A 24,251-nucleotide genomic window follows, 5' to 3' on the forward strand; every position below is an offset into this window, starting at 1 on the left:
AAACATAAAATAAAGGAGTCCAGGGGGTTAAAATCCATCCTTGGCTATTAATTCCAGACTGATGACACAAAGAGATAAATATGTTTTTCCCTACTTTGTTACATAAGCCAGCCAAACCCAATCATCTATCTTCCTACAAAGTGGTGAAGAATCACTGAGATTGTTTTTTTTTTTTTTTTGATATGCATTTCGTGTCTAGAAAACGGAAACAGCCAGAGAAGGAAAGTGAAAACATGCTGAATAAAGGGAGGTAGGAGAGAGATGATGTTGAGGAGGGAAGAAAGAAAAAGCCTCAACTTCTTATCTTTTATTCTCTTTTATATGCAAATGTACACCTGCTAAAATACTTCTAAATCTAGAAATAAAAAGAAAAAGAAAATATCTGATGAACAAGTGCTTTTAACAACTCATTACAAGAACCAGAGAGAGACAGGGTTCACCAGCCCCTAGGGGTGTCTCCAGGCAGAGAATCTGCCCCTGGCTTGCGCAGAAATCCCTAATGAAAGAAAGAAAAGTTGGGCCCGGAAAAGGAGTAACAAAGGGAGATGCAAACAATACCATCACTACAAATAGAAAAACCTTGAACCAACAAAGAACTGGGCATCTTTGAGTAAGGAAGGGGAATTACTATTCCTATAGGAAGTATGTAGAAATTTAAAAATTAAATTTGAAAAGTATTTTCTGTCCACTGAGTTTCCCAGTGCTGTTACTTTTCACATATTTCTACACCCATGCAAATTTTTTTCCACACTGTTACTAGATGTGTTGCTGATGCAGCAAACATAGTTATTTTTGTAAAATAAAATAAAAATTGTGACATATATTTCTAAAATTAATTCTAAAGATAAATATTATCACTGAAAATCCAGAAGTCATTTGTCTAGTAATCTGCTCAAATGAAAACAAGAAAATATTAGGATATGGGTGCCTTCACAATTCTGAAAATACAGAAAACTCATCTATATTTAGGATTTTTTTCAAAGGCCATAAGTCAATGTGAACCTGAGATACATAGGTTGGATCCATGACCAGAATCACTTTTCATGTCCAGACTTTCTGCAATAAACTCCACTCCCCCAGTGTCGTGGGCCTGTAAATCTATTGCCAAGGTTTCTCTGTGCTCTCAGAGATTGCTGATGTACAGAGAAGAGAAACTCCTACTTCACATGAGTTGCCTGGAGCTGCTTCAGAAAATAAATATTTAGGGGCCAGCCCTATGGCATAGTGGTTAAGTTCGGCATGCTCCGCTTCGGCAGCCTGGGTTCGCAGGCTCGGATCCTGGGTACCAACCTATACAACTTGTCAGCCATGCTGTGGCGGCGACCCACATGCAAAATAGAGGAAGACTGGCACAGATGTTAGCCTAGGGCTAGCCTTCCTCAAGCAAAAACAAGAGGAAGATTGGCAACAGATGTTAGCTCAGGGTGAATCTTCCTCAGTTAAAAAAAAAATATTTACATCACATTCTTAATTTCTACAGAGTAATTCAACAATTACACTTGAAGATAAATGTCAGGCTTGTAACTGAACTTTAACGAATGTTCCAAAACTGAACTGAACAGTCCTGCCGGTATTACTTCATATGTAAATTTATAACCATAGTGCCTGCCACTTAACATTGTTCAGCCATGGGAGGGGAATTTTTAACTCTCCAAGTCATGCAATCTTGAACTTTTCAAAGACTGAGTAATCTTGATCAGGAAGCTATATTTTATTGGCATAATTAAATATTTTTAAAAACAATATTTTTAGCAATTTGCATTCAATGATTTATATAATGAGAAGAATCAGAAATAAAGACAATAATATTATCATTAGCATTATAGTAGGGTCAGGAATAATCAATGTATAAGATGAACTAGATGTTAGAAATGTAAAATATGAAGAAATCTCTCTTCACCCCCTACAGTGGGTTGAATGATGTCTCCCCTAAAATTCATGTCCACTCAGAACCTCAGAATGTGACCTTATTTGGAAATAGGTTCTTTGCAGATGTAATTAGTTAAGGATCTCAAGATGAAATCATCCTAGATTTGTGGTGGGCCCTAAATCCAATGACAGGTATCCTGACAGGAAGAGTGGACACAGAGACAGGAAAGAAGGTGATGTGAAGATGGAGGCAGAGACTGAAGTCAAGCTGTCACAAACTGAGAGCCACCAGAAGCTGCAACAGGCAAGGAAGGCTTCTCCCCTAGAGCCTTCAGGAGCACGGCACTGCTGGCCTTTGGTTTAGACTTCTGGCATCCAGAACTGGGAGAGAATACATTTCTGTTGTTTTAAGTTTGTGGTACTTTGTTACAACAGCCCTAGGAAAATAATACACTTCCTGATCCTCGATTTTATTAAAATATCTGAAGCCCAACCTCTTCTCTCCCCACTTGAGTCTCTTGTATAAAATGAAGGTGTTTCACAACATGACCTACAAAGGCTCTTTCAGCTTTGAGACCCCCTGCTCCATGGTTCTCAAACCTGGGGAGTCACCTGGGGGTGTTATAAAAGACTGATGCCTGAGCCCCACCCCTAGAGGTTCTGATGTAACTGGTCAAGGGTGTGGCTGGGGCATAGGTATCCACCCAGGATTCTACTGTCAACGACCAAGGAGAATTTCTCTAGTCGTTTATGAATTAATTTCCTTGAATGCAGGAGCAACCAATCGAAAACACTCTTCAGAAAGGTGCCTTTCATTCTTTACTGACCATGTTAAACAAACACCACCGCCCTGCAATGTCATGAGTGAAGACGCTTTGCTGTAGCAGCAAAGGGGAAGCCCCAGCAGCCTGACATCTACCACAGAGACAGGGCCACAGGGACTGCAGTGGACAATCCAGCAGCATGAGATGGTTCCCCTGGTTTTGCATGAGTTGGGGCTCCCAGGCTTGGCAGGTAACACGTCTTTCCTGATTCTCATGCATTTCTGGGACAGGACAGGTGAGACCCATTCTTAGTAAAGTCTCCTTAGTGCAGTGTTACGCCACGGTACTCTGGCGTCCAACGTTGTCACCACAGTCTTCTCTCCCAGGGTAAATCCAGTCACCAATGACAACCTGGCTATTGTATGTTCCCAGCCTTTTCCAATTTGATGTAAAACTCAAGCAATAACGTTTTGAGAAGCACTGCCCAGAACCCCAAGTGGCTGACCTCCCTCACAGCTTCTAAATGGACATACCTTAGTATGACATTGAATATTTCAGCTTGCCAAAGAATATCAGTGAGAAATGGCACTGTCAGGCAACCACTTTCAACACAGCTTGACCGAGAGAATAGGAGTCAAAAGAATGAGAGGCTGAATGGACATTCTTAGAGGCTTAATCCTCTTCAGATAAAAGCTGAGAGCCCTTTTCACATGGAGCTTAAGGAGATGAGTTTTGCCAGGATGGGCACGTGGGGTGGGGAAAGCATTGGTAGAGTGACTGAGTGAAAGAGACAGCGTTCTGGCCTGAATCAACAAGCATTTAAGGAAACTCCTTAATCTTTGGATTCCAACTCGTTTTTACTCATTCGTTTGACAAACTGAGTGCCCACTGTGTTGTGTGCCAGATACCGTGTCAGGTGATGGGTTTCTATGACATTTAGCATAACCTGTGTCACTTGCTAAACCTAAAACTCACTTCACTCTCAGAGGTAAACTCAGTATGAATACAAATAAAATTGCCAACGTGGGAAATTTCACTTGGGGGTATAAGTAGTTCAGATGAGATTTTCTCTCATAGTCTAGACAAGCATGGCTTTAATCCTGGTCTAAGTGTTCCAGGGAAGCACTGGCCTGAGTATTCTAGTCCTGCGCGTGTTCTCAGGCTCGCCCCGCTTTATAAAGGGCACACACACCTCTTGGCAAAATCCATACTCGGAAATCCTTGCAAGTGCCCACCTCTCTAGGCCTAACACAAGAGGAAGGAAAGGTATAGCTTCGCTCATCGTCACTCGCAAAGCATCCTTGTGGAGCTCATCTTTTGTGATGATATACACTGATGTTTAATTAATCCAGACACCTTGATGCAGTCGCCTCTCGTAAAACGAAAGCAGCAGGCTGGTGGAACAGAAGGAGTTCAGGGATTAAATCCTGAAGTTTGAGTTCGATTCAAGATCCAACACACTAGCTATATGGCCTTGAGCAGGACTCAACCTTCCTAAGTTTCTGTTGGACTGACTGTAGAATGGGTCCCTAATGTTTACCCCACAGGACTGTTGTGAGGATCAGAGATGATGAAGACTTAGGAGGGGCAAGGACCCAGTCTTATTCCCAGGACTTAGCCAAAGTAAAGGTGTAATATACATGCAAATGATATACTATCTATTATAGGGAGAAAACCACACATTCATAGACATCAAAATTATTCTTTCATTTCTACCTTAATTCTTCAGTGTGAACAACCAGACTAATAAAAGGGGTAGATTGTGTTAACAACAACAGATCATACAGGCTGTGGGAATACTTATTCTGGTTGTGTGTGTGGGTCTGTGTACGGGAGGGTTTCTATGTAAATCTTAGCACAGACTGCAGGAGCTCAACTTATGAAACCAACACTCTGCAAATGATTAACAAAGCAGATGCCTTCAGAGTGACAGCAAACTCTTTAAGGATGAGCCCCTCTGCCACGGAGACCTATATTTGGAAGTGATAAGCAAATAAGAAAGGGAAATAAAGAAATGAGAATATTGGCACATTTGATTTCTTTCATATGGAATGAGAATCACAGTCTCTTAGCATTAGAAGGAATGTCAGTTCCAGAAACAAGAATTCTTTCCACAGTGTCCCTCTAGAGAGTAGGTTCCTGCCATGGTTCAAGCACCCAGCACAGAATCTTATACCTGGAAGACACTCAGCTTGGTTTTGCCTCAAAGAAGAGCTAGAAAGTTCTTCCATTACTGAGCTGTGAATTCTTTCCCTGCACCACTCACACACAGAGCCCCCTGAGTTAGAATCTAAAATTATGCTTGATCAACGTTCTGTCTTGTACGTGGAGGCCTCGCAAATATTTAAAGATAGCTTTTGTACCCTTCTCAGGTTAAACTTCCCCAGGGCCCTCATCATTCTGAAAGTAGTCTAACTTCAGAGCTTCCCCTCCATTCTGCCCAAACTCCTGGTGCCTGCCTGGGTTCACTTCGGTGTCTTTCTCTACTACATCTCCTCTGAGACGGCTGTAAAGCAAATAGTCACGCAGAAGGACACACACTAAAGAAGAGCACTTCTGGACTGTCCAAACTCACTACTGGAACATGCTGGTCGTCAATACATCAATTCAGAAAGCAGCTTTAACAAATAACTTTCAATCATAACATCAACTGGGTTTAGTTACACTAAAGTAGCCAAAGCTTCATTATAAAGCAATCTCATCCACAAGGGAGATTCCCACAAAAAGGACTCATGGGAAAATGTTGACGATAATTTTAGTGTATTAAGAATACTGGTGCCCTCATTAGACTCAAGGTTTTAAAAAACATTCTGTGTATATCTGTGTATATTTCCCAAAACACGTTCCACAGAATATTAATTCTGTTGGCTGTTCATAGGAAGGATTCCATTTTCAAATAGAAGATAATTATTTGAAACTTTAAGTTCCCACCTTTAAATGGGTCATTTACTGAAAGTCTAAAAGTTTTCAACGTGCTCCCTGCACTGTGCATGTTGCAGAGGGAGAGAGCGATTATGCGGGATTTGGTCAGAGAATGTGTATTCCCTGAAGCATTTTCGGGGTGGAGCCTGCACAGAACACGCTTGGGGAAACGCTGCATCCGCCCATCCACACGGTGAGGCGGCACAGCAGGGGAGGACTGTCGCCTGGGAACCATGTGCCCTGCAATGCCCTCACCTGTGAGCCTGTAAGAGTTATGGCATATAGTCACTCACAGGCAGAGATGCTGGGCCTTGACCAGTGAGATCCCCAGGAGCCACTGCACCACGTTGTTGTGATTCTTCTCTAAGGGTTTCTCCACGGGACTAATTAGAAGTTCCAAAAATATCATGCAACTCTCCTCAAGATTCCTTTTTGATGGGGTAAATATCCTTCTGGATTCAAATCATCAATTGAGTTCTTAAGCGGAAATTTCTTGCAGAAACTAATTTAGCGGTACCACTGGGAAGCACTGTCTAGGAGGAATTATGGCAGCACAGGGCTTGGGCGAGTCTTGGTCCCAAGTGGCTACCGCAATTCAGCAGGTGGTGTTCAGATGCCTTTCCAAGACTCGTCTCAGGATTATGCTTTCTATGGCACTGCACCCCCAGCCCCCTGCTTCTTTTCCTCTTTGAGTTTGCTTTGTGAGATTCCTTTTAACTAGATGGCATTGGCTTGAAAAACTGGGGACTGTGGGGCCAGTGCAGAAGATCAATACTACTACTAACATTCACATGAATATTATTATTATGAATCGCAGCTTACATGTATTGAGTGTCTAGTACACGCCTGGCACTTGCACACACACGATCTCATGTAAACTTTAAGACCATCTTGCCAGGTGGTATGTCTGCTTTCCCAGTACAGAGGCTCAGAGAGGTGGAGAAATAGAGCAGGGAGTAAAATGCTGACACTGACGGCTGATGCCAAAGCCCAGGCTCAATTGCAACATCCCCTCAACCCTGAGAACAGCCTCTGGAATATTCCTTTTCTTTGGAATATTCTAGAAGGAATGCAGCCCATAAAACAGGAAAGTCTCAATAAAACTATTATAAAGGGGGAGGCAGAGTCTATCCCTTTTTTTTTTCTTTGTGAGGAAGCTCAGCCCTGAGCTAACATCCCATGCCAATCCTCCTCTTTTTTTTGCTGAGGAAGATTGGCCCTGAGCTAACATCCGTGCCCATCTTCCTCTACTTTATATGGGATGCTGCCACAGCATGGCTTGACAAGCAGTGCATCGGTACACTCCCGGGATCTGAACCTGAGAACCCTGGGCTGCCACAGCGGAGCGCGCATACTTAACCACTTGCGCCACCGGGCTGGCCCCAGACTCTATCTTAAATCAAACTATATACCTGCTTTACTCTACCAAGGCCAAATCTCCAAATAATTATGCCAAAGACACAAAGATTTAATAAAGAGATAATGGTCAAGAACTTAGAGATTAAACTAATACAATGTTATATGTCAATTATATCTCAATTTAAAAAACTGGGGAAAAAAGAACTTAGAGATCAAAGTAGTTTCAATGACAGACATGACAACAGCATTAAAGAGTCAAGGCACATGAGGCCCTCAAACATTAATTTCATGGGAAGTCCCGTGGGTGGGGAGCAAAGAAGAAAGAGAGTATGGTGGCGAGGACAGAATGGAAATGCTCAAAGTAAATGGCTTTGAAAGTTTATTTTTATATCTCCCAAGTTATTTTATATGTCTAAAACTTTGGCATGCAACAGGCACAAAGCATTTTTTTCTTTATTTCTTTTCTTTTTTTTTTTGGTGAGGAAGATTGGCCCTGAGCTAACATCTGTTGCCAATCTTCCTCTTTTTGTTTGAGGAAGATTGTCTCTGAGCTAACATCTTTCTCAATCTTCCTCTATTTTGTATGTAGGATGCCTCCATAGCATGGCTTGATGAGCAGGGTGTAGGTCCGCGCCCAGGATCTGAACCCATGAACCCCGGGCCGTCAAAGCAGAGCGTGCAAACTTAACCACTACGCCACCGAGCTGGCCCCACAAAGCATTTTTTTAAAACTGCCAACTATTAATTGACTGATGGCAGGTTGTTGGAATTAAAATTTCTTTAAAAATCTTAATGGTAAATAGCCCTTATTATTTCTAGGCACATCACACCTCTTTCTGCAAGAAAAAAAGAAAGATTTGAAACTCCAGTACTTGACTGTCTCTTCTCTTATAAAGAAAGTCTATGAGAAAATAACGTTTGCACTAATTTTGAGGGCAGTCATCTGCTCACAGCAAGGAATGACTGGAAAGAATACTGAAAAGAGAAGCAAGAATGGGCAACGAGATCACTTCCTGGTTTCTCTCCAATAAGTCTTTATAATTTTAACTGAAATAAATTCAGAGGTCATTAGATACTTCTGCATTCAAAGGTAAATGCAAGAGAAAAGTCTCCAAATGACTTCTTGATTATCTGCAATTTGGGATCATCTACACTTCTACTAACAAAAAAATAAAGAGGGAACGCTACCAGAGTTTTCTCAAAATGAAGAATAAAAATGCAATAAACATATCACTGGGAAAATGTTTAAAAGAAAAGAAAACCTCTGTATTTCGGAATGAAATATTATCTGATGCAGAATATATACAATAATTGCTCTACTATAAACTCTTTTTTCAAAACCAGAGTTCATCACAGAAACATGAGTTTAAAAAATTAATCATCAGGCTATGAATTGTATTGTCATAAAAGAAAGCCATTCTTTTCCGCTTATAAACAACAAAACGACCACATGTGCAGATGCGTGCCTCAGTACTGCACTGCAGTGGTGCGGTTACTTGTATAAATATTTAAAGTCAGACCTTTGAATTTATAATGAAGTAGTGTACCACTTTACAAAATGAGATCCTAGTAAATTTAGATGTATGACAAATAGAACTCTGTTCAGAATACTCATTGCTGCTGTTGATATTCTAAAACTAAAAACGTAATGATATTCAGATTCCAGCTAAACAAGCGTAATACATGTGCAGAAATCTTAATAGGTCTTGATGAAACGTTACTGCTAAAATTTTTAAATTATCACATGGGCTTTGTAACTGAGGCACAAGCAAGCTTCTTGTCTGGCATTTTTTTTTTCCTGCTCTTATTTTAATGAGACACATTCAATTATCACAGGAAAGAAAAGAGTAAAATCAGAAACAGCTGTAGTTGGCCACACAATGACTGGTGTTCCCCATGGAGACTGACCTTGTCACACAGACGCAGGTGCTGAAAGGCTATGTGATGGGGTGCTCACACGTGTAACTGTGTAACATGATCTGAAGAATTCAATAGGCATGGTTATTTTCCACCTCAGTTTATGTTAATGTAAGCGCACATGTCATGCTCTTACAATTAATCGTCCCCTCCAGCACGTAGTAGTTGAATATACTTGCTCTTAGCAGAGTCCACACACCACTAACCTAGAATGTTCTGATTATAAAACAAGGTTGAATCCTGTGTTTGAAACTCTTAGGCAACCATAACTTTACCTGTGATTGGAATCTTTGCTGCCATGCTCTCTTCCTTGCTCTCGTCTCCGCAGCCACTTGAAACGTCTAAAAATCAAACACACGATAATAAAAGTGTATTTCAAGGTTATATTTACGGAATAGGCCTTTGCTTTTTTTTTTTCTTAACTGCCATTCCTTTTATTTTCACTGCTTCCCCACCTCCTTTCTTTGCTTAGTTTATTTCTTGTCTGAAATAGTACTGTTCCTAAAAAGAAACCTATTCTAAAACTAAGGTATCTCTATGTTGCTTTCATGCAAAATGATTTAGCCTGACATCTACCAAATTTGACTGGGGCTTAAAACAAGCGAGCCTCAAATCCTGTGCATGTGTATTAACTTCTGAATATCCTGAGCAACTCATAGCTCTCCTGGGAATACATTATAGCGGTTTATTGGCATGTCTTAACAATAACGTTAAAATAATCACAATTTTCGGGCCGGCCTGGTGGCTTAGCGGTTAAGTGCGCGCGCTCCGCTGCTGGCGGCCCGGGTTCGGATTCTGGGCGCGCACCGACGCACCGCTTCTCCGGCCATGCTGAGGCCGCGTCCCACATACAGCAACTAGAAGGATGTGCAGCTATGACAGACAACTATCTACTGGGGCTTTGGGGGGAAGAAAATAAATAAATAAAATCTTTAAAAAAAAATAATCATCACAATTTCTGGATACTAAAAATTGGTTATTAAGTTTTGGGGGGCATAAACTCTGATTCTTGATCATCTGTTTAAACTTGTAAAAGGTTCTAATATAATTAAAAAGAATGTTTACCAATTATGAGTAAATTCTATTAAGTGATATCAAAAACATCACAGTACTCTATGTGAAGTACTTGATGGACTCATTTTCATAGAATCATCTTCATCTTTGTGGGATGATAATAATTATCTACTGCCAAGTGCTGTTAGTTCTGTTAAGATTTCAATTTATAAAAACTTATTTTATTGGAAATTCAGCAGGACAGCAGATCTACAATTAGGTTTCCTATTCCTGTTAGACTAAATGAAAACATATATTTATTGGAAGGTGGTATAAAACAAATAACATATTATACATATTAAAATTAGAAGTGTTCTTGAGTCTGCTTTATTTTATAGGTACACCTTGAGAAAGGGTGTTTGCGTTGACTCTGAATGCGTTTTTGCTGTGGACAGACCCTTTAACAACAGTTACCTTGTTCCCTTGTAAGAACACTGTTGAGCCATAGAGTGGGTTTCGCTTCCTTTATTCCACTACTGTCATTCAGAATAGATGGCAAGCTGCAAGATGATTCAGACGGCCGAACTATCGTCACACTCTTCTGTAGGGGCTTTTTTCAATAACGCTGCTGCCTACAGTGTTTAAAAGAAATAAAAATAAACTCTAGCCACATTCCCGTTGGTCTCAAAGACCCAGCCTTCAGACATAACTTTAGGTTAAGCTTTACTTTGGATTTAATTTGCTTCCTGACATTTAACTGAAATTAAAATGTCTTCAAGATAAAATAACATCTGATTATTTTGCAGCATAATTTAATTCTTTACAACAACTTACACTTGTAATAATACATTTTTTTGTGGCCTGAATCTTATGTCATGCTGAAGTGTTCTACTTGTGAAGTACGTATGTGAAATGTGACCACTCTTGTGAACCTGGGCTGGTTTATCCAAGATCGACTCTCTCATTGCATGAATGCTGTTGGTTTGGATTGAGAAAGAGATCTGGAAAAATGTGACCTTGCAGTATCCCCATCCTTCCAGAAATGACCCCTGAACTTCCCCCAAATGAGAAGACTGTAGAAAAACTTGGTGGCTGAGAAGGAGACACTAAGCAAAAAGAGAATTGCCCTTATTTTAAAGCATAATTGTCAATCAAGGATAAACACACTCTGCACTTTGCTGCTAAGTCTGCTGGGGAGCTCAGGAAACTTACTAGCCACACTGCCTATCTGTTTTCAAAGGGCACCAAACTGTCTTACCCATATCGCCTCATGTGTCCTGGGCAGGGAGGTGGGCACAGATTTTATCACAGCCAACTTGAGAGGCAGAGAAAAAGTAAAAATTAACAGGACAGGTAAATACCCATGTCTCTTAATTTCTAGGTCAACACTCTTCCCCCAAGAAATAAAACTGTACTGGTAACAAGAGTTAAACAACCAATGATGACATTGTCCCACTGCCAGAGTGTGTTTCTCTCTCATTTCCTACTTGGAAGTGGTGATTTGCCCAGGCAGCTGGGAGAGGAAATCGCGGTGGTGACCTTTCCCTGGTCTCTGGCAACAGTAGTAAATACAAGGAAATGTCCAACTCAACCTGTAGAATGGACACGAGACTCTACAAGTTAATATGAAGAGCAAAACTGGACAAAGCCTCATAGGTCATCTTTAGTTTGAGAGCGAAGGGGTAACAACATAATTCTCTAGTGAACAAGGGGGAAGATTAATCATCTCTCCTCATGAAGATGCCCTGACAGGAAGAATCACAGAGGCAGAATATGGAAGATCTTGCCTTGTAAGTTTGGCTTTGAACATACAAGGCCACTGCCATCGGCCTTGATATCCCTGCAAGGCTCCTGCCCTCTGCCCTCCCCTGGACCAGCTGGCCACCTGGATCCACGGCCTATCCTAGGGGCCGGAGCAGCTGATTTCAGGGGATTTAAGGAATTCTAGTCTCCTCGGCCGAAGGACTTGGTGTCAAGTTAGCCTTGTAGCCAGCACCTGTCTGTGGTCCAGTTCTAGTAACCAGGAGCTCTTCCTCTATTTACATAAAGTAGTCCCTGACTTTTACTCGAGTTGTGATAATTCTCTGTTGGGATGACCTGCATTGTATCCCTGTTTCTGCACACTGGGGTTCAGGTGTAGAGTCCTGCCCTCGAAGCTCAGGCCAGGGCTGGTTCCCATCACTGGCTGCCATAATGCCTCAATTCCAGCTGCCTACATGGACCACTGTACTACATCTGCTTCCAGAATCTGTCCAGGAAGACAGGTGTGAAGAAGAGTGTCACCTCCTTGATCTGCCATCTCTCAGTTGTCAGTACGCAAGCTGGACCACTGTGGCCTGTCTCATTTCCAGATCTCCACCTCTCCTGCTCTAGTCTGTCTGTTTCCACAGAGAGAAAAGCTCCTATTTTGTGTGCCCAATCATCCTGGATCTATGAAAAGCATTTTAGAATATGAACAAAAAGAACTGACCCAAATTCTGAAGTGAAAGTTATAATTTTCTTTTCCTAAAATAATTCAAACATTCTGAGAGAGCCTCAAATATGCATTTCTTCGTCGTATTACCTTATGCAATAGCTGTAACTAATAATTTCTTGGCATGACTTCATAATAGCCACTGTTTTAACACCTATTTTAAGAATAAAATTGTTAAAGGACTTTCTACACTTTTTACTGTAGAATTTGCAGATAATGGAAACTGTTTTGGATTGTCAATGACTCAGATTACTTGTAACAGGGCCCTCAATGATGACACACAATTTATCTCACTGTTTTGTGCACCCCTTTCATATTAAGACCCTCTTTTGCTTTAGCTGGGTTCCAACTGGGTTTCAAAAGAACACAGAATAAAATGCTATAATAATCCTGCAAATGTCTTTCTAATAAGTCCTTGTATGCTTGATAAGAATACCACCACTGCTACTAGTTCTACACTCTGCCCTCTTTTTTTTTTTTTTACCATGGTGAGGTAAATAAAGTAGTGGGCATACTGCAGGTTTTCATTTATTTCATATATTTTATCCCATTTATCTTCACTACTCAATACTCTTATCTCTAGGATTTCTCTTACTTTTTTGATAGAGATGTTTATAAAAGGACTCATCTTTTAAGATAATCCTAGAGATAATTTCTCAAAGATGAGTCTTTTATTTTATAAGGATTTTGATGGATGGTCAAATTACATGAGAATGGTTGGCTTCACTTTACTGGACCACAGAGCCAACAAAGAGAGCAGCAGATCTGCCCAATGGGTCATTCATAAGGGAACCCACAATATAAATCCCTAATAAGCAGGTAATAATGATAAGCAGGGACAGAAACAAAAGTCAATCTCAGACAAGGAATGGTTAGAGGTTTCTAGTCAAAAACAACTTCTGCAGAGTCAGGAAAAACATCTGTAATACATTCTCAGGATGTACTGTTTGCAGATGCTTTAGCCAGGCATATTTCTAAGGAAGCCCCCAATTTGAAGGAGCTTGCAGTCTGAAACTGACAACACTAACCCATACCTACAAAGAAACAAAAGCCCAGAGAAGAGGAAACAAGCTGCTTTACACAGCTCATGCTGGGACTGAATGGGCTCTGCAAATTGGAGCTCTCTATCTGAAAAATGCCACCAGACAACAGTTTTACCATGGGCCTCCTGATGGTGCTTATGAATAGACTATGCTTGGGTTTCAACTTATCTGTTAGCTAATAAAGGCTCTCTTTGATTTCATACATTTGGAGCCCAGGAGGGAGACTGGGGACTGTCTCACTGTTCTCAGCAGTCTGAAGCCTAAGTCAATAGAACAAACTAGTTCCTCACTTTTCTGCCTTCCCAGAAGCCAGGAGAAAAGGCTTAGAAATTCAATGCCAAGGCACACACTATTTGTAGAATGACTGATGGTCATATTTCACATCTTAGAAAGACAAATCGTCCTATGATTTACACTTAGCAGGACACTTAGAATTACTGGCTCAGTTCTACCAGAATTTTTCTCAAAGGTCCGTTACGGTTCCTGCTAGGTCTAGAACCCCAAGAGTCATCTAGGCTGCCTCTTAATTTATATCCAGAAACTTAACTGTGATATTCAAATGCATAAATAGACAGATGAAGATAATAACGGAAAAGACTTTGTGTCCAAAATATCATTAAGAAAAATGAAAGGCAAAAATCAAACTGCTCAAAATATTGCAACAAATTGTACGAATTTATATAAAAACAATTCTTACGAGTCAACAAGAAAAAACATTACTAACCTAATAGAAAAATGAGCAAAGGACATGAACTGGCAAATTATAAAAGAAGAAACACAAATGGCTCACAAACAGGTAGGGGAAAAGTTTGACCTCAATGGTAATATAAAGGTCAAATGAACAAAAAAATTGGATGTCATTTGCACTTCTCAATTTGGTGCTCCAAAAAAAAAAGTTGATAGCACCCAGTTTCATAAAGAGCTCAGATTATATATATATATATTTTCCTCCATTCCTTGTGACTTTGATGACCCCTCCAGAGTGAGATCTGGCAGTGCAGAGCAAAAGGCTGAAAGACACACATTCCCTTTGACCTAACAACTCTACATCTAGGAATTCATTCTAAGGAAATAGCATGGATATTTGTACAAACTGAATTGCTCAGATGTTCTTTGAAATTTTTTTACTACAGGAAAAATTAAAAACAACTTAAATGTTGAACAAGAGGCTGGTTAAAGGGACAGTGGAATATCCACGCAGGGGTTTCTGCACAGCTGTTGGAAATGATGTAGAAGAACATGTGATGGGTATGAAAGGAAGTTCACTTGTGACAAGTGGGAAAAAAAGAAGCTATGGACACAAACAGTACAACCCATGTTTGCCAATATATTAAATATTAAAAACCATACACCACAACGTCAACGGGCAATTTTATTTTCTCCTTTTTGTTTACCTTAATATTCCAAGTTTGGTTTTCTTTTTTTCCTGCTAGTTTTTTAAGAAAAACACATGCTAGCTCCAAAGGAATCTGATTTCTGCGATGCATGGTACAAATACAAACAGAAAGCGAATGTGAAAGCATTTAATAAAATTACATTTCCTTCTATATGTAAATCAGTGCTATTAATGCAGATACAGAAAAGCAAGAGAATTAAAAACCACGGATGTAGACAGTAGATGACAATTTCCCCTAATACACAGATTTAACTGACTTTTTCCTCAAGAACCTTCCTCTTGCACACCAGAAGTAATTTTTCAATGTTTAAAGAGAAATGCAAGCATCATCACCTAAGGTATGTCTAAGTTATAGGAAGGGGATTTTATCTGTGCAGCAATTAAAAGAAAGCGGAAAGTATTCATATGAGCCAGCAAATGAGTATTCAAGAGAGAAGATCAAGAGAACAGTCGATCCTTAGGGAGAGATGAAGGGATTTCTGTGACTAGTCATGTGTCTTGCTGGTATGTGTGGTGGGGGCACTCTATGAGTGCCACCAGTAAGCCACTCTGCTTTCCCTGGAGAAGTTCTCCTGGGTGGAAACAGACATCACTTAGGAGAGAAGGAGTATTAAGTCACTTTGTGTTTTAATGAAGCACCCAACTCATTTTTTTTCCCACATCAAGTAATTATAAATTTTTCTGATTTAAAAACCTGCAGCTCAATTATGTAATTGCCTAATAGAGTATGCGGGTGCTGTGGATCTTATCTGGTCTCAAGGGGACATAATCCGAGTTGCAGCGGCTTTAATGATGTATTTACTCAAGAGACAGGATTGACTCTAGCTGACAGCAAGGGGACCCACAGGTAAACATCATTTACATGTGACTGTTTACTTAGCCATTTACCCAAGAGATCAAAGTAAATATTTCTGAGCTTCATTAGACTCTTAGCCAAGTAATTTTTAGTAGAACTTTCTTAAATTTTGAAAATCTCTTATTTTTAAGATTTTTATCTACAGAGAAATATGTAACTCATGCTATTTACTAAAGGTGTATATTGTTTCAATACAGGGAAACAACCAAAGATACTTGATTTTGCTAATAGTAAAAGCATGACATGTAAATCAAAACAGTCCTAGAACTCACAAAAGCATTTTGTTCTAAAGTTTGCAAGGCTTGCCCTGCCCACGTCATTTTGGTAACATTGTTCTTTACGGCTGTGCATTTCTTCAGTCACAACCTAACAGTTTCAGAAACTGCCTGCTTACTTCGATTTTTAAGGACAGATTTTGTGATTAATTTATTGGTAATTTTTATGATTGTCACTAAGATGAGATCAGGATGATTTAAAAGGGAACAAAAAACCTACGAGGGGAGGCAGAATAGCACTTGATTCATAAGTTATTAATTGGGCAGCCCCTTCTCATTAATAATGGAGTTATTGGGCCAGCCCCGTGGCTTGGCGGTTGGGTGCGCGCGCTCCGCTGCTGGCGGCCCGGGTTCAGATCCCGGGCGCGCACCGACGCACTGCTTCTCCGGCCACGCTGAGGCTGCATCCCACATACAGCAACTAGAAGGATGTGCAACTATGACACAACTATCTACTGGGGCTTTGGGGGAAAAAATAAATAAATAAAATTAAAAAAAAAAAACAAAAACCAAGCAACACTGAGAGATCCTTTAAAAAAAAAATAATGGAGTTATTATTTGAAAAATTATGAGTGGATTGGTTGTCTGGAACTGGGAATATGTTTTCTAATATAAACAACACCTTTTTAAAAGAAGATGACTAGATAGGAAAGGGCAGTGGACCACTGCTTATTTCAGCCTTGACACGGCTGAGATGTGACCTACTCGAGTGAACAAGAATGGAATACAATGTTGTTACAAAATGGTACTAGAGAAAACGGACAACAAAACCGGAAAACAAATCCTTCTTAGGATCTACATTTATTGGGCCAGCCCAGTGGCAGAGTGGTTAAGTTCCCCTGCTCCGCTTCAGCGGCCCAGGGTTCACAAGTTGGGATCCCAGGCGTGGACATATGCATGGCAGGTGCATCAAGCCATCCTGTGGCAGGCATCCTACATATAAAGTAGAGGAAGATGGGCACGGATGTTAGCCCAGGGCCAATCTTCCTCAGTAAAAAGAGGAGGATTGGCAACAGATGTTAGCTCAGGGCTAATCTTCCTGACTTAAAAAAAGAAAGAAAGAAAAAAAAAAAGATCTACATTTATCAATAGGTGTGGAACAGATCTAAAAAACACAGGTTCTGTTTTTCCTCAAGAACATGGTTCTTTCTCAAAGAACATTCACACAACTGGTATCATACCTCAAACAAAACAAAACTATAGGTTATTTATTGAGTCACAGGAAGTGCAGTGAAATGAAAATATGTGTGGGAAGGATAGCACAAGATTACCTCTGAAAAGGGGCAGGGGCTTGAGGAGAAGCGCACAGGGGCTGTATCTCCATAATAATTTATTTCAGGAGAAAGAAATTGGGGAGGAAGGAGGTTAGAGGAGGGAGAGGAGGAGAAGGAGAAAAGGAGGGGAGAAGAAGAGGAGAGAAAGAGCAGAAGAAGGGAGGGAAGGTGCGTGAAAGGGGGAGAGAGAGAAGCCAAGAGGGAGGGGGAAAAGGAGGAGGGGTAGGAAGATGAGGAGAAGGAAGATGAGGAGCAGGTCTGAAATAAATAGGGTGCAATGGTAACGACACATGTGAGTCTGGGCTGGTAGGCATGGGATTCCTGGGTTCATTTTATCACTCTCTGTTTGTATGTTTGAAATGCTTAAAAAAGCACTTCTACTCTCTTTTAATCAAAGGGGCAAAGAAAGGGGAGCTTGAGAAGGACTGAAGGTGCTCTGAGAGGCTTGAGGGGTGATGGCCGAGGCTCTGGACCGCACAGCCACACAGGTGTGTCACTTCAGTGCAGAGATGGCAAGCCGCGCCTCCGGGAGGGGCACATGCAGAATCCTCGAACTTTGTGCATGATAAAAATGAAAAGCATCAAAGCCAGAAAACCCTATATTACATATAAGGAGGAGAAAACATACATGAAACTAGACACGTGCACAAGACATTAAATTCAGGAAAGGAAAGGCCGTCTCTCTGAGCATATGGCTTCTCCAGGGAATGACGAGGACCACGACGGGAACGCTCTAAATCTGGCTCCTGGGTGGGAGCCCCTCCTGCCTTCCTTGGGAGTCTGCTCCATGGGTTCCCTGGTCTCTTCAGCAGCTCACACTCCCCTCTGCGCCAGCTCCTGAGTCAGGCCCCTCCTGCCTTCCTTGGGAGTCTGCTCCATCGGTTCCCTGGTCTCTTCAGCAGCTCACACTCCCCTCTGCGCCAGCTCCTGAGTCAGGCCCCTCCTGCCTTCCTTGGGAGTCTGCTCCATGGGTTCCCTGGTCTCTTCAGCAGCTCACGCTCCCCTCTGCGCCAGCTCCTGAGTCAGGCCCCTCCTGCCTTCCTTGGGAGTCTGCTCCATCGGTTCCCTGGTCTCTTCAGCAGCTCACGCTCCCCTCTGCGCCAGCTCCTGAGTCAGGCCCCTCCTGCCTTCCTTGGGAGTCTGCTCCATCGGTTCCCTGGTCTCTTCAGCAGCTCACGCTCCCCTCTGCGCCAGCTCCTGAGTCAGGCCCCTCCTGCCTTCCTTGGGAGTCTGCTCCATGGGTTCCCTGGTCTCTTCAGCAGCTCACGCTCCCCTCTGCGCCAGCTCCTGAGTCAGGCCCCTCCTGCCTTCCTTGGGAGTCTGCTCCATGGGTTCCCTGGTCTCTTCAGCAGCTCACGCTCCCCTCTGCGCCAGCTCCTGAGTCAGGCCCCTCCTGCCTTCCTTGGGAGTCTGCTCCGTCGGTTCCCTGGTCTCTTCAGCAGCTCACACTCCCCTCTGCGCCAGCTCCTGAGTCAGGCCCCTCCTGCCTTCCTTGGGAGTCTGCTCCATGGGTTCCCTGGTCTCTTCAGCAGCTCACACTCCCCTCTGCGCCAGCTCCTGAGTCAGGCCCCTCCTGCCTTCCTTGGGAGTCTGCTCCGTCGGTTCCCTGGTCTCTTCAGCAGCTCACACTCCCCTCTGCGCCAGCTCCTGAGTCAGGCCCCTCCTGCCTTCCTTGGGAGTCTGCTCCATCGGTTCCCTGGTCTCTTCAGCAGCTCACACGCCCCTCTGCGCCAGCTCCTGAGTCAGGCCCCTCCTGCCTTCCTTGGGAGTCTGCTCCATGGGTTCCCTGGTCTCTTCAGCAGCTCACACGCCCCTCTGCGCCAGCTCCTGAGTCAGGCCCCTCCTGCCTTCCTTGGGAGTCTGCTCCATGGGTTCCCTGGTCTCTTCAGCAGCTCACACTCCCCTCTGCGCCAGCTCCTGAGTCAGGCCCCTCCTGCCTTCCTTGGGAGTCTGCTCCATGGGTTCCCTGGTCTCTTCAGCAGCTCACACTCCCCTCTGCGCCAGCTCCTGAGTCAGGCCCCTCCTGCCTTCCTTGGGAGTCTGCTCCATGGGTTCCCTGGTCTCTTCAGCAGCTCACGCTCCCCTCTGTGCCAGCTCCTGAGTCAGGCCCCTCCTGCCTTCCTTGGGAGTCTGCTCCATGGGTTCCCTGGTCTCTTCAGCAGCTCACACGCCCCTCTGCGCCAGCTCCTGAGTCAGGCCCCTCCTGCCTTCCTTGGGAGTCTGCTCCATCGGTTCCCTGGTCTCTTCAGCAGCTCACACGCCCCTCTGCGCCAGCTCCTGAGTCAGGCCCCTCCTGCCTTCCTTGGGAGTCTGCTCCATGGGTTCCCTGGTCTCTTCAGCAGCTCACGCTCCCCTCTGCGCCAGCTCCTGAGTCAGGCCCCTCCTGCCTTCCTTGGGAGTCTGCTCCATGGGTTCCCTGGTCTCTTCAGCAGCTCACGCTCCCCTCTGCGCCAGCTCCTGAGTCAGGCCCCTCCTGCCTTCCTTGGGAGTCTGCTCCATGGGTTCCCTGGTCTCTTCAGCAGCTCACGCTCCCCTCTGCGCCAGCTCCTGAGTCAGGCCCCTCCTGCCTTCCTTGGGAGTCTGCTCCATGGGTTCCCTGGTCTCTTCAGCAGCTCACACTCCCCTCTGCGCCAGCTCCTGAGTCAGGCCCCTCCTGCCTTCCTTGGGAGTCTGCTCCATGGGTTCCCTGGTCTCTTCAGCAGCTCACACTCCCCTCTGCGCCAGCTCCTGAGTCAGGCCCCTCCTGCCTTCCTTGGGAGTCTGCTCCGTCGGTTCCCTGGTCTCTTCAGCAGCTCACACTCCCCTCTGCGCCAGCTCCTGAGTCAGGCCCCTCCTGCCTTCCTTGGGAGTCTGCTCCATGGGTTCCCTGGTCTCTTCAGCAGCTCACGCTCCCCTCTGCGCCAGCTCCTGAGTCAGGCCCCTCCTGCCTTCCTTGGGAGTCTGCTCCATGGGTTCCCTGGTCTCTTCAGCAGCTCACACGCCCCTCTGCGCCAGCTCCTGAGTCAGGCCCCTCCTGCCTTCCTTGGGAGTCTGCTCCATGGGTTCCCTGGTCTCTTCAGCAGCTCACGCTCCCCTCTGTGCCAGCTCCTGAGTCAGGCCCCTCCTGCCTTCCTTGGGAGTCTGCTCCATGGGTTCCCTGGTCTCTTCAGCAGCTCACGCTCCCCTCTGCGCCAGCTCCTGAGTCAGGCCCCTCCTGCCTTCCTTGGGAGTCTGCTCCATGGGTTCCCTGGTCTCTTCAGCAGCTCACGCTCCCCTCTGCGCCAGCTCCTGAGTCAGGCCCCTCCTGCCTTCCTTGGGAGTCTGCTCCATGGGTTCCCTGGTCTCTTCAGCAGCTCACGCTCCCCTCTGCGCCAGCTCCTGAGTCAGGCCCCTCGCTGTCTTGTCTGACCCACAGCAGGGCCCGCTCCTCCCCGTCTCAGTCCCACTCCAAGCAGACAGAACTCCCCAAGGCGCAGCAGAGACCTCATGACAGCCCCGCTCGCAAAGCTCTACCGGCTTTTCAGAATCTACTCAACTGAACACCAACTCCTTAGCCTAGGCTGGACCCGGCACAGCAAGGCTCCACTCCCTCGGACCCTCTCGCCCCAGCCCACACACCAGCCACGGAAGACGGCTCTGTTTCCCGGGTCTCGATGGAGTGGAGGAAGAAAACCAGGATGCCACAAGAGGCTTCTAAGTTCCTTGGAAAATGCTGTGGTAGATATGCTTAATTAGGTTAGCTCCAAAACCTGAATCAACGTTACGTAAGGAGTTGAGATTCCTACATAAAACACTATGCAAAAGGCCTGAGAGCAGAAAGTTAAAACCAACCATAAACCCTCACTATTATTTAATCTTTTTTCAACTATGTTAACCATTGTTAAAAACATGACTATTTCCTTAAATGAATAATTTGTACATCTTGAAACTTATTAAAAAAAATAAAAATTACTAACCCCTGTCCTTTGGTCCACGTTTGTGACTAGGAAAACTTCAGACTTCTTAGCTACCTCTTCTGTGATAGAATTATCACGTTCTTTCAAGGTGGCCATGTGCTGACCCAACTGTGCCCTCAATAAGCCTGAGGCTGACGCTTGTTCAGATCCATAACACAGAGATAGGAGACACATTAGAAATCTGTAGTATTGGGTTACTTATGAGATTCCCATATTTTCAAAGTCCCCTTAATCAAGTTGGTAAAAGACAGTTCATCCAGAAAAGTCTAGAACCTAATATATTCTGGACTAAGGGAATTTACAGAGTCTTGGTATTTCTTTTTTAATTTTATTTTGGTTACGATTTCATTGCTAGATGAGCATTCTCAACTTTGGCTGCATACTGGAACTACCTGGGGAGGTTTGCAAAATCCAGGTGCCTAATGCCACCCCTACAGAGTCTAGTAAAATTGGCCTGAGGTGTGGTCCAGCCATTTGGATTTTTTAAGGCTCACAGAGCGATTCTAATGCGCGGCCATGGTTTCAAATCACTGCACAGATAGTCAGCCTCCTCTTAAGTGTAGTTAAGAGAAACAAATCACATTTCCATCTCAACAACAGTTGATTCCTGTTATATACTTACTATGAAATTTTTTAAAAATTAAGATATTATTAGGAAAGAGTTAAAAGGAAGCCTATATTGCTGCCTAGACTACGGTATTTAGATACTAAAAGGAACCAGGTTCCCTTAGGGAAATGCCCTGTTCTAGTTCTGGGGCAGGAAATGTACAAGATGAGCCTGGAAAACCTTGTCATACCAGAAAGCATGGAAGCTATCAAAGACTACTGAGTCATGTCAAAAGGCCTCAGAGGCCATCTTGAAAGGGTTCCTGCTGGCCAAAGATGGGACAATTTGAGCACCAAAAATAACAATGAGTGCAATGGACTTAAACACAGCAAATATATAAAAATTTACAAGTTCATTTAAAAAATAAATAATAAACAGTTTTAAAAATAATAAAAAATCTTTGGATTCAGCCTCAAAAAGGCAGGAAATCCCGTCACATTCTACAACATGGATGAATCTTAAGGACACAATGCTAAGTAAAATAAGCCAGTCACAAAAAGACAAAGACTGCATGATTCCACTTACATAAGACACCTAGAGCAGTCAAATTCATAGAAACAGAAAGCAGAATGGTGATTGCTAGCTGCTGGGAGAGGGAGAAATGGAGAGCTATTTAATGGATACAGAGTTTCAGTTTTGTAAGATGAAAAAGTTCTAGAGATCTGTTGCAGAACAATGTGAATGTACTTAACACTACTGAGCTATACACTCAAAAATGGTTAAGATGGTAAATTTTATGTTATGTGTGTTTCACCAAAATTAAAAATATAAACAAATAAACAAACCTTTGGAGGCTGCTAGGGCAACAACTTGATATTCTGAAAATTGGTAAGCAAAGGGATAGAATCAAGCATTTATCCTGCCTTTGTGGTCAAAAAATGCATTTCACAATTAACAAGTAGTTGATGGGAAAAGTTCTTCCAACTAATAAGTGCAGAAGAACTTAACAAATTAGAAAAGTCACCATTTTGTAAGTCCAAATTAATGAATGCATCTAGGAAATGATCATAATTTTGTGGAAACTGCATAACAGTAAACTTTATACTGAAGCATCAGTCTATCAATGTTCAAACCCACAGACCAGTCTTCCTAACAACATGACAACCAGATATCACATGCGGCCTGAGGGGGTGTAATAAGAAGTACAAGCACTGGGGCAGCCCGGTGGCGCAGCAGTTAAATGCGCGCACTCCGCTTTGGTGGCCTGGGGTTCGCAGGTTCGGATCCCAAGCATGCACCAACGCACCGCTTGTCAAGCCATGCTGTGGCGGCATCCCATATAAAGTAGAGGAAGATGGGCATGGATGTTAGCTCAAGGCCAATCTTCCTCAGCAAAAAAAAAAAAAAAAAAGGAGGAGGATTGGCATCGGATGTTAGCTCAGGGCTGATCTTTCTCACAAAAAAAAAAAAAAAAAGAAGTACAAGCACCACCTATGACGTTGTCTTGCCAAAATAACTGGGCTGGAGTATAATCATGTATCTGGATTGAACCAGCAGTTTACAGGTGATAGCATTTCGATCCTGATACAAACAAAGCAAATGTAAAATGACTTTTTTGAGATAATCAAGACAAACTCACAAGAAATAGGTATCAGATAAAGTAAAGAATCTTGTTAAATGGTAATGTATTATATCCTTATATGTTAGAGATATAAGTATTTGTGAGTATTTATAAGTAAAATATGTTGTCTCTTTTAAACTACTCAAAGAAAAAAGTGTGGATGAGGGAAAGATAAAACAAGACTAGCAAAATGTTGACAACTGGTGGATCTGGGTGAGGGGTACATGGGACTTCATTATGTTATTATAGTGGCTTTTGTGAATGTTTTAAAAATTTCAAAGTAAAAAGTTAAAAAACAGTGTACTAATGTCTGCAACTTACTTGGAAATGCATAAAAATAAGAGATTGTGACTGATGGATGGATGGAAATATGAAGAGACAGACATATGGGAGTGCAATCAAATGTCAATGGTAGATTCTGGGTGGTGGGTATATGGATGCTCATTACACAGTTCCTTTTACTTTTCTGTATGTTTGGAATTTTCATAAGAAAATATTTGGAAAAAAAGTAAGTCTAGGTACAACTCAGAACCTTCTTTAATAAATCTTAATTGTTATAATCTTTGCCTGACCTAACTCTAGTTTTTCCCAAGAGTTGAATAAAGTGGGATGGGTCATCGGAATCCTTGAACTTATTTAAAAACTTCCCAGAATGATTCTAAGGTTTCTGGCTGGTTTGGTAGAAAGCCCCTTCAGCAACTTGCCTTTCTTGGTTCTGTCTAGACCTCACCAATGTCATAATGCCACCCAATTCCTTTGTTCTGTTTCTATGTAAATGAAGCAACCTTTTTCTACATTTGGTTTCACAAGAGATTTCCCTACCGGGAAAATGCAATCACAGGCTACCAGCAAATTCTAGTCCATTCAGCCGTTACATTTCTCATAATGAGTAAATCAATTGTGCTTCTGGTCTGAAAAGATGCTTACTTAGGTTGAGTTAAACTTGGAAACAAGTTGAAGTAGGGTGAATTAAGTTAGTTAAAGTAGTTGGGATGGACTGAATTATC

The 24,251-nt window shown here is 42.9% G+C and overlaps 1 protein-coding gene across 1 annotated transcript in view; it reads right to left on the reverse strand.

Moving 5' to 3' along the window:
- Positions 1-24,251, reverse strand: part of LOC131401834 (centrosomal protein kizuna-like) — a 69,854-nt gene that overhangs the window by 8,893 nt on the left and 36,710 nt on the right. Inside the window, 4 exon segments of the mRNA XM_058536946.1 lie at positions 9,107-9,172; positions 10,299-10,402; positions 10,404-10,456; positions 21,131-21,201. Of these exon segments, the coding sequence (XP_058392929.1) occupies positions 9,107-9,172; positions 10,299-10,402; positions 10,404-10,456; positions 21,131-21,201 (294 nt within the window).

The sequence above is a fragment of the Diceros bicornis genome (assembly GCF_020826845.1).
Source record: "Diceros bicornis minor isolate mBicDic1 chromosome 20 unlocalized genomic scaffold, mDicBic1.mat.cur SUPER_20_unloc_2, whole genome shotgun sequence".
Taxonomy (NCBI): Eukaryota; Metazoa; Chordata; class Mammalia; order Perissodactyla; family Rhinocerotidae; genus Diceros; species Diceros bicornis.